General features: G+C 50.1%; 1 protein-coding gene and 2 long non-coding RNA genes across 10 annotated transcripts in view; 2 read left to right on the forward strand and 1 right to left on the reverse strand.

Moving 5' to 3' along the window:
- ZEB2 (zinc finger E-box binding homeobox 2) overlaps window positions 1-4,981 on the reverse strand; it is a 127,383-nt gene extending 122,402 nt beyond the window's left edge. For 2 of the 4 annotated variants that reach the window (XM_082464919.1, XM_082464915.1), the window contains exons 1-2: window positions 4,846-4,981; window positions 2,121-2,262 (exon numbers count right to left, since the gene is read on the reverse strand). In XM_082464919.1, coding sequence (XP_082321045.1) covers window positions 2,121-2,193 — 73 coding nt within the window. In that variant the 5' untranslated portion in view covers window positions 2,194-2,262; window positions 4,846-4,981. Of the gene's footprint in view, window positions 1-2,120; window positions 2,263-3,188; window positions 3,320-4,845 lie in introns of those variants that run through there. The other 2 variants (XM_082464916.1, XM_082464917.1) reach the window with 2 other exon arrangements.
- LOC309662421 lies at window positions 3,331-5,584 on the forward strand. Its single transcript, XR_014264643.1, has 3 exons — window positions 3,331-3,470; window positions 4,866-5,016; window positions 5,121-5,584. It is a non-coding gene; the product is annotated as an uncharacterized lncRNA (long non-coding RNA).
- A 3,154-nt stretch (window positions 5,585-8,738) lies between these two features.
- The window catches only part of LOC309662423, a 153,393-nt gene continuing 152,743 nt past the window's right edge, over window positions 8,739-9,388 (forward strand). For 2 of the 5 annotated variants that reach the window (XR_014264649.1, XR_014264650.1), the window contains exon 1: window positions 8,739-9,137. This is a non-coding gene — a long non-coding RNA (uncharacterized lncRNA). Of the gene's footprint in view, window positions 9,138-9,316; window positions 9,365-9,388 lie in introns of those variants that run through there. The other 3 variants (XR_014264651.1, XR_014264652.1, XR_014264653.1) reach the window with 3 other exon arrangements.

A 9,388-nucleotide genomic window follows, 5' to 3' on the forward strand; every position in this document is an offset into this window, starting at 1 on the left:
TCTGGGAACCTTGCTTTAAATCTTATTTTCCTTTCTCTCAAAAAATGACTGTTTAACATAAGAAAAAGAAAAAAGCCTCCTTGACACGAAGCTTTTGTTATCCAGTTGATCAGCAATGTGCTTTAGATACTTGTAAGGGGGGAAAAAAGCCCCACAATAGACATTGATTTTAGAAAATCAATAACCAACATTTAATAAAAGGAACAGAGGAAACACAAGAGAGGAGAGGGGGGCACTAGGTGTAATTTTAGTGTCTACTAAATTACCCAGAGATGGGGAAGGGAAGGTCTCCAGTGTAAGGACCACCTTAAATAATGCCAGACACTAGAGTGAAGAAAAAATTAAATTAAGAGAGAGAGGGAGAGAGAGAAAGAGAGAGGGAGAAAGAGACTTAAAAAGAGGCAGCCTGAACTGGATCTTGGGGAAGCAGCTCGGAATATATTATTGTACTTGTTTTTTTGTAATACTAAGCCAAGCAAATAGATCAAAGGCAGCACAAAGGGAAAAGGCAGGATAACATAACGAACAGTTTCTGACTAAAATTCCTCTATCACTCCCCCATATGGCTCGACACCTCTACCACAACAAGCAAAAGACACACACACGCGCACACGTACACGCGCGCACACACACACACACACGAAACCTAGAGAGAGACAGAGAGACAGAGACAGAGAGAAGCATCATTTGTCTCTAATCAAAATTCCCTCGTCTTTGTGTTTTCTCCTTCCAGCGCCCCTCACTGCGCCCCCAGCAGCCCCCTACCGCGCCGCGCAGCTCAGGGGCAGGCCGGGGGCGCACACAATTGTCTTCCCTAGAGGAAAGTTGCTCCAAGGGGACCCCGGTGGTCCCCGCGAGGCGCGGGCTGGGCTTGCGGGAGGCCGGAGGCCGGGCCGGCGCCGCGTCCCCGCGTCCAGTTCGGGAGCGTCAACGCGGCCCCGCGCCGGGTGATCGGGCTGAGAGCGAGGGGAGTGAGAAGTTTCCTTTCCCAGTCTGAGCTGGCGCTAGTTCTCTTGTTTGTTTTGGGGGGTTGGTTTTTTTTTTTTTTTTTTAAACTCAGTATCCTCCGTCAGCTATCCCCGGCACCCTCTCCGGTCCCCAGCTCTCTCCCCTCCCCCAGGCGCCTTCTGCGCTCTTGCCAATCACTTTTCTCTTTTATTCCCACGATTTTGTTTGGGGGTAATACCTAGGGGGTCTCTCTCTCTCTCTCTGTCTGTCTCCCTCTCTCACTCTGTTCTTTCTCTGACTCTTTCTAAGGTGGACCTACTAAGCTGTCACGCCTTTGATCTCCCATCTCTGCTCTGCGTGTCCCCCTCGCACCCGCACCTTCTTCCTCCTTCTTGACTCAGCCTGGATAACGGACTCCTGACCATGTCGAAACTGCCCAGAAAAGTCTCCCTGCGCTCCGCGACTCCGCCAGCCCCCGGCGCGGGGCCAGCGCCCGCTGGAGAGGAACCACCCGCCCCTGAGCCCGCGTGGACCTCGCCGGACCCCGCGCGGGACCGGCCGAGTCCCTCCCACCCCGGGGTCCCGGCGCGCCCGGCCGGGCCCCGCTGCCCGCGGACCGTTACTTGGCGTACTGAGAGGCGGCCGGGCGACTCCGGCAAAGAAACTTTAAGCCTTGCCGGAGGCACAGCCCCGGGGCCCCTCTCCCGCTCTCGCAGTCCCTCTGCCACCCCCGCCCCGCCCCCGCCCCGGGGATCCCGCGCGACCCGTCGCCCGGGCCCCCGCCCTGCCCTCGCCGGACGCTCACGCAGCCCGGCCGGAGAGCCGGCGGGCCGGGCGCTGGTGGAGCTGGAGGCGGAGGCGGAGGGAGGGCGGGCGGGGGCGCAGAGGGCGGCGAGGGTGGGGGCGCTGGGCCCCGGCCGGACCCCAGCGCTCGCAGCCCCCCGGCGCCCGACGCTCACTTTGCCCGGCACTTCCCCAACTCCCCCCCCCCGCCCCCCGTCCAGTCGCCGCGCGCGCCGGGCTCCGGCGCCGGCCGCGGAGAGAGGCTCGCCCGCGAGCCCTGGGCGCCCGCCGCCGCCGCCGCCACGGTTGCTTTTCCCTTTCCCCCTCCTTCTCCCCAGGTCTGGAGCCGCGGAGCGGCCCAGAAAAGTTTGGTTCGGACCGCTTCTTACCGTTTTTCCTCCTGGGATTGGCTTGTTTGCGCCTCTTGCACCGGGGGCCATCCGCCATGATCGGCTGCTTCATTGATAAGAGCGGATCAGATGGCAGTTCGCATGGACTCGGCGCCCTGCTTCGGCAGCACGCAGGCTCGATCTAGCAACCAAACACAGCGACAATGTGGGCATCGCCCGCGCCCATTGAGACGCGCGCGGGCCGCCCAGGGGAGCCGGGCCAGGGCCCCGGCGAGCACCCGTCCGCGGCCCCCCCAACGCCAAAGCGAAACTCCGGCGGCCCCCCTCCCCGCCTCCCACCCCCAGCCTTGCCCCGAGGCGCTTTGTGTTTGTTACTGTTTGGTGTGTTGCACCCGCGAGGGGATCAGAGAGACAAGAATTACATCTTCAAAATGAGTCATAACTCCTGACCGTATGAGGGAATGCACACGGCGGTACAGTAAGGCTGCTTGGCTCAGGGCTAGGCGGACCTTTTCCTCCGAAAAGTCCTCAGCCCGGCTCGGGAACTTGGGGTGAGGCGAGGCTCTCTGTAGCTCTCATCTTGTCTCCCCCCCCCCACTCACCCCCCCCTCCCCATTCCCCCGAGGAAGCAAACAAACAAACAAACAAACAACGCGAAACAACTCCCGGATGAAGCACACTCGGTCAAATTGATAATAGTAATTATAGGAAGCCCACTCGCCCCGCGTCCCCTCCCCTCCCCTGTCGGAGTTGATCGAGGCACTGTCTCTTCCTCCCCCTCACACCCCCGCCCCCAAATTAGGATTTCCCGTTTCACGCCGCAATAAGAAATATAATTATAAGCCTCTTCGGACACTGTCCCTCCCCCCAGCACCCCCCCCCCCCGCCGCCGCCGCCGCCGCCACCTTCGCCGCTTTGACAATATTTACTTATTTCCCCCCACCTCACTCACACCCATGCTCCCCCGCCCTAGTTCCCTTAAAGAGTTCCAGGAGAAAATTGTTTTCTCCCCTCAAGAAAGGAAAGAGAAAGTCCAATCGCTATACGGCAATACTTTTAAGCTCGACTAAATGATCGTATCCTTTTCTGGCTTCGAAACTTTTGTACCTAAAAATCGAGAGAGGCGCTGCATTTTTTCAGCTGAAACTGTCAAAACTTGGAGAAGGGGAACCTCGGAGGCAGGCAGGAGAGGAGGAGAATCCTGCAACTCGGTGGAGGTTGGGAAGATGCTGTGCCTCGAGGATTAGTTTAAACAGGGGGCTATAAAAGATGTAACAGATGCAAACTGTAACACAAGGGCCATTAACCCTTTCTCTGCCGAACACACTCAGTCCCCACGCCCCGCACCTATTGTCTCCTGTGCTAGAAGCTTTGCGGAAAACCTGGAAAGTGAGTATCAGTTTCCACACATTTGCTGAGAGGGGTGGGGCTGGGGGGCGGCAGAGAGAAGGGGAAGTGGATGATTTAGAAAGCACCTTGAATTTAACCTAGGCATAGTGGGAGACTTTTAATTTAAGTTTGACACATTTTGTTATTTCTTGGCTCTCCTATGGATTTGAAATTGTTGGGGAAAATCCTGAAATAAAGCAGTGGTCACACAAGTGTCTGGGAGGAAGCAGCTGGCCTGTCTGTATTCATGCTGAGACACACGATTGCATATAAATACATGTTTAATAAAGTAAGCTGCTAGTTTTATGAGCATGTGTGTGTGTGAGGGACAGACAGGGCATTTGTGCTGTAAACTTTAGCTTTGCCTGTTATTTCTAACTCTGGAGTTAGTAAGCTTGCCTTCATCATTATAGGGGGAGCATGTAAAATATAGAAGAAGGTGGGAGATAAACACATTCATGTTAGCGGGGCTCACCACTGCTCCTGGGAACTCCTGCTCTCTTTCTCGACTTTTCAGTGCCAAAGTGTGGAATGGGATATTTTCGTGTGTCTATGTCTCCTGTGAAATCCATGTCTATATCATTAATACTTTGCCATTTGAAATACAATTTCAAAAGTTATCCTTCATTTACAACCCTAATATCCGGACGGCAGTTTTCTTCCCAGCTGTAGTGACTCCCCCCCTCCCCACTTTGGTAAACGACTCAAGTTCCATGAGGACTTTCACTTCTTTATTTATCATCACAGAAGTGAGGTGTTACTTCACATACATACACACACAAAGAATGAAATAAAGAAATGAAACTCGCTAAGCAGACAAAAACAGGCAACTTTCTACTTAGAAAACAGCCTTCTTCAGTGGGAAAGGTTGGACTGCCATATCTAAGAGAAAGACTTGCTCCCGAATTTGGTAGGTTTGTATCCATCAAGTTTTGTAATTATTAACAGGTATTTGCCAAGTTCTAATTGCTGAATACAATGAATTGGAATTAGACGTGAAAATAGAGCAGAATCTCTCCCCTTGAAGAGTTTTTATTCCAACCACATAGTTCTCAATAAAACTTTTCCCAGGCTGGGTAGTAAAAGGCACCTTTGGTTACCTGAATGGGCAGGTACAGGGCAAATTATTTGGGGGAGGAAAAAAGAGAAAAGGAAGGAGAGAGAGAGAGGGAGTGCAAGAGAAATCGAAGAAGTCACTCTTGGGAAAAGCTTGCCATAAAGGAGCTAAACCCACCTGAAATTCCTACCCACAGACACTCCTCCTCACTTCAGACTCACATCCCCACTTAAAAGGAGAAAATCGTAAAAGGAGGGTGGGGGATGACCATGCCGAAAAGGAATAAAAAGAGAGAAAAGGGGGAAAAAAAAAACCTACCTGCGAAGTCTTGTTTGTAGTTTTGGCCAGAAATGGTGAGAAGAAAAAGCATGAAGAAGCCGCGAAGTGTGGGGGAGAAAAAGGTGGAAGCGAAGAAACAGCTCCCGGAGCAAACTGTACAAAACCTCGCCAAGAGTGTCGGGAGGCAGGACCGTTATTCCTGCGGAGCAGGTTAGAACTGATCTCTTTCGGCCACTCCAGGAAACACAAACCTGGGGACGGACTGACGTGTTACGCCTCTTCTAATGACATTTTTTTCTTTTTCTTTTCTGTAGGAGAGAGAGAGACCCTGAAACACGCGCCACCTATCTTTGTGGGGAGGGATAATTGAAGCGCCCTGAGCGTGAGCATCATGTGAAAACGTGATCGCCAAGTTTCTCTCTGGGAAAGGATCTGGGATAGATTATACCTTGAAGTCTCCGCAAACGCTTTAGTGGAAGAAATGAAATTCCACCTCCCTCCCTTCCTCTCTCCCTCCCTCTCGCCTCCCTCCCTCCCTCCCTTCTCCACGCCCCCCCCCCCCCCCCCCCCGTCAAGCCTTTGGCATCATTATCCTCATCACTAAATCCTACAGAGTACAGGGAGGAAAACGGTGCACACCATTCACAGAACTGGAGAACTCTACGGGGCGAAAGTTAAAGGGAAAGATCCCGGTTCCTCAATCCAGATCGCCTCTTCTTATACAGATGTCTCTAATGACCAGATTTGAGATGCACATTAAATTGTGTGGATTTCTCAGCACGGCTTCTGGAACTAAATTTTTTGCCCTTTCTCTTAATTTTTTTTTTTCTTTTAAGATGCCAGAGCCAGAAAAAAAAAAAAAATGCTGCATGTGAACTGCATTTTAGGGCGTGTGTGTTGCGGTGTGTGTGTGTGATGAATTTCTGGATTGGATCCCAATACTAAAAAGTGGTTTGGCATTTTTAAAAAGGGTCTCTAAGTAAATTAACATAGAGCGCTGAGTTGCTGAGTTGACCGATCTCTGAATCTCTCCACATCTCACGGAGACCTCACTACAAAGTGAGGGAGTGGGTGTAGGGAGGCAGGAGGAAAAGGAGAAAGGCCATAGAGGAACTTAGCAGCGAAGGAAGATCACCATATTAAACGGCATAGGGTCTAAGTTTTGGAGTATATATTTTTTGATATTGCAATTAAAGTAAAATTAAAAAGAAAAGACTCCACCTTTGCTCTGAAGGGATTGGTTATGTAAATATGGAAGGGATTTCCTGGAGAATACAGCTTTCTACTGTATGGTTAATTAAATAATCACTCAAAAGCTTCCAACGTGACGCTTCTGTCGTAATCCAATCAGGTTACATAGGTCCTAAACAAGAAAGATATTTTCCACATCTGGAAGTCAGCAATTTAGCAAGTACTGCACATTATTAACCAATTCAGAGCCCACTTCCCAGGGGAATTTTTTTTGAAGTTTAAGTGTTCTTAACCAATGCTCTGCTGTTTTGTTAATCAAAAAGCTGGTTTACACTGCACATAATTGGAACTAATATAGAAGTAAATAAAGACAGCCAAATTTGAGGATGCTGAGCACAGGCATTTATCGGAAAAGGAAGAAATCCCTTAGCCTCCAATGGTTCAGGCTCAATTTCTTAGAGAACTGTGAGGCTTTTTCTTCTTCTTCTTCTTTTTTTTCTTTAAGAGTGAAAGTACTTGAGAACCTCAGAGCACAAATAAACTTTCAGTCCCACAGCCTTTGGGCTTCCTTGCAAAGGTAAAGGTGGAGGTGTCAAGAGGACTAAAGAACAGCCTCATGCCATTTTTTTCTGCTTTAATATTGTTAATATGTTACAGCCCCCTGTTTTCAGTCTGATGAAATCTGAAACAAATAAAACCCTGATCCAACACTAGACTTTTACTTATATGAAGATAAACTGCTTTGAACTGTGCTTTGAATGTGTGCCTAAAGCAAGACTTTGAATGCAAGAGTCATTGGCAATTGCACTCAGAGGAGGGAAAAGCCACCCATGGGTTACCACATCCACACTCCCAGAGGTGCACGGCTTTGTGTTTTGTATGTTTATTGGGGGGGGGGGGAGCAGTAGCCACCCAGCATGCCCACAACCAATTCTTCCTTTAGGATGCAAGGAAGTAAATTTTCACTCTTGGTACAGACTCACCTCTTTCCTACCTTAAGTATTTATTACAGTGAGAATCTTCTCCCCCACCCCATTCAGATAAATTACCTATAGAGGAGCATTCAAGACCATCAGTCTAAAATTTAATAATAAAAAAAGAAAATTAAAGATTTCCACCATGGGTCAGGCACATTCTCAGTTTTATGCTTTACATTGCTTTAATATTTCTATCTCTATAAATATATGACTTATCAAGTTCCTTCTCTGAGATTCATTTCTATTATTAATATCCTTTTTTTTTTTTCTCTTCCCACTTTTCCCCACTTTTTTATTTTAAAAAAATCGAGTCCAGCTTTCTCTAGAAGTTTGCTTTTCAGCGTTTCCTCTCCCATTTCCAGGACAAAAGTGTCCCTTGCATGGAGTAATTCCAGGCAAGATCCCACCTCAGGACCCCAGGTAACCACTGGAGCTTACAGTCCAGACACACACTCACTGGCAAAACCTCAGGTCAAAGGATCCAATCAAACGGCTGACAAATCACCTCTCTTTATTATGTATATTAATGTCTGGTTACTTAGGATCTGACTTAAAAAAAAAAAAAAAGACAAGTATTTCCATGAAAAACACCTAATCATCTGATTACTCTGGGCTCAGTAATTGTTCAAGTGTCAGGAGACAGCCTCAACACTTAGCACTGGGAGTGCCGACGTGCAAGTATTTGAATTGGGGTAAAAAGCAATCTTCCAGGTTCGCATCAAGGTGGATATTTGGAGGGTGGCACGCGAAGCGTCCCCGCGAGGGGTGAGCGCGCCGGTGCGTTGCCCTCCGCCCCTGCCTGGCACGCCCCTGGCACTCCCCTCCCCATTTGACCGAGAGAGTTCACACCAAAGCAGAGGCGGTGGGATCGGAGGAAGCCGGAATATAAATTTGTACCGAACACTCTCTTAGTCCGAAGGCCAGGTCGGGGACAATGGGGATCGTGGGATCAGCGGGATGCAGGAGCGCAGGACGCAGGGAAAAGTCGAGAGAGGACTAAGAGCTGCTAGCTTTCGGCTCCTCACACAGCAAAGCAAGTCCTTGCAAATGAATCGCTCCTTCCCGGTCTTTCTTCCCCATTAGTAATCCATTTCGAGATTAGCGCAGACCAAGGGGATTAAAACAACAGATACATGCAAATGTGAAATAATATTGCAATCGACATTGAAGGGAGAAAAATAATTCTTTAAGGTTTCTTTGAGTAAAACAAACTGCCTCCCTCAGTATTCCCTCCACCCCAGGCAGCGTATGAAGATGCACTTTTGTTTTCCAGTTCCCTCCAGCCAGGACCTGGTGCCTGTCCCCCCATTCACCTCTCAGTCTGTCAATTTCCTTAACTTTCACAGCCGCTCCCCCTTTCTCCCCTGCCCCCAGCTCCGCTTGCTGGCCCAGATGCCAGAAGAGATACAATGTTTCTGCCCTGAACACACAGCCTGTAGAAGGAATTCGAATTTGGCCACAGCTAATTTTTTTTTTAAAGCAAATTCTGTTTATTCTGTACCATGTGGAGAAAATAAAAAAAAGGAACCTATTCTCTTTTTGAAACGGAATTGATCTTTCATCTAGAGGAATTATTTCTACCCTGTGTTGTTACACAGAAGGTGGGAAACTTCTTTTAGAGTTGCAAGCAAAGGGTGATAAGGGGGACCCCTGCACTGGGGTGGGGGTGTGGACGGGGTGGGGGGCGGCAGGGGTCCAAGTCAAGCCAAACGGTTTTCTCACGTGCAAACTCGCAATCCAATCCATTCGGAGTTGAGCCTAGGATAGGAGGGGAAAGTCTATTAAAAAAAAAAAAAAATCAGGAGCATCTCTCTGAGAAGCCCTTTCAAACAAAATCAAAACAGGACCAGAGAATCTCAGACCGTCTCTAATATCCCTGCTGCGAGGCCCGCGGGCTGTGGAATCTCGCACGTCACCTGGCCCCAGCAGGGCAGCCAGCTGAGAGTTCATTTTATTTTATTTTTATTTTATTTTTTGAAGTTAAGGCTGAATCTCGGCTTCAGTGCTTTTTGGCAACGTCTCCACTGACAGGAACCAGCAAACTTCAGGACTCAAATGAGCGTCTTAATTTATTGATGCAAAACAGGTCTGCTTGTCGCCCCCAGTTCTCGGCGCGCTCTGTCCCCCACGCCCCCAGCTTCGGTCCCTTCATTTGATCTCAGGGTAAGGCCCCCGCAGCACAGGCGGAGGAACACGTTGTGGGGGGGAGGGGTTCGGCCCCCGCACACCCCCCCTCCCCCAGACGTATACCCGCCCGGGAACCCCGCGACCCCCGCCCCGCGGCCGGGTCAGCTGACCTGGCTCGCTCGCCGGCTCCCCGCCCGCCGCCTTGTTTCCGGTCCCCGGGGTCCGCGAGCTGCGCACGGAGCGGGAGCGGCCGCGGCCGCGAGGTGATGCTGGGGGCTGATTACCAT

Source organism: Balaenoptera physalus (assembly GCF_965194825.1).
Source record: "Balaenoptera physalus genome assembly, chromosome: 6".
NCBI lineage: Eukaryota > Metazoa > Chordata > Mammalia > Artiodactyla > Balaenopteridae > Balaenoptera > Balaenoptera physalus.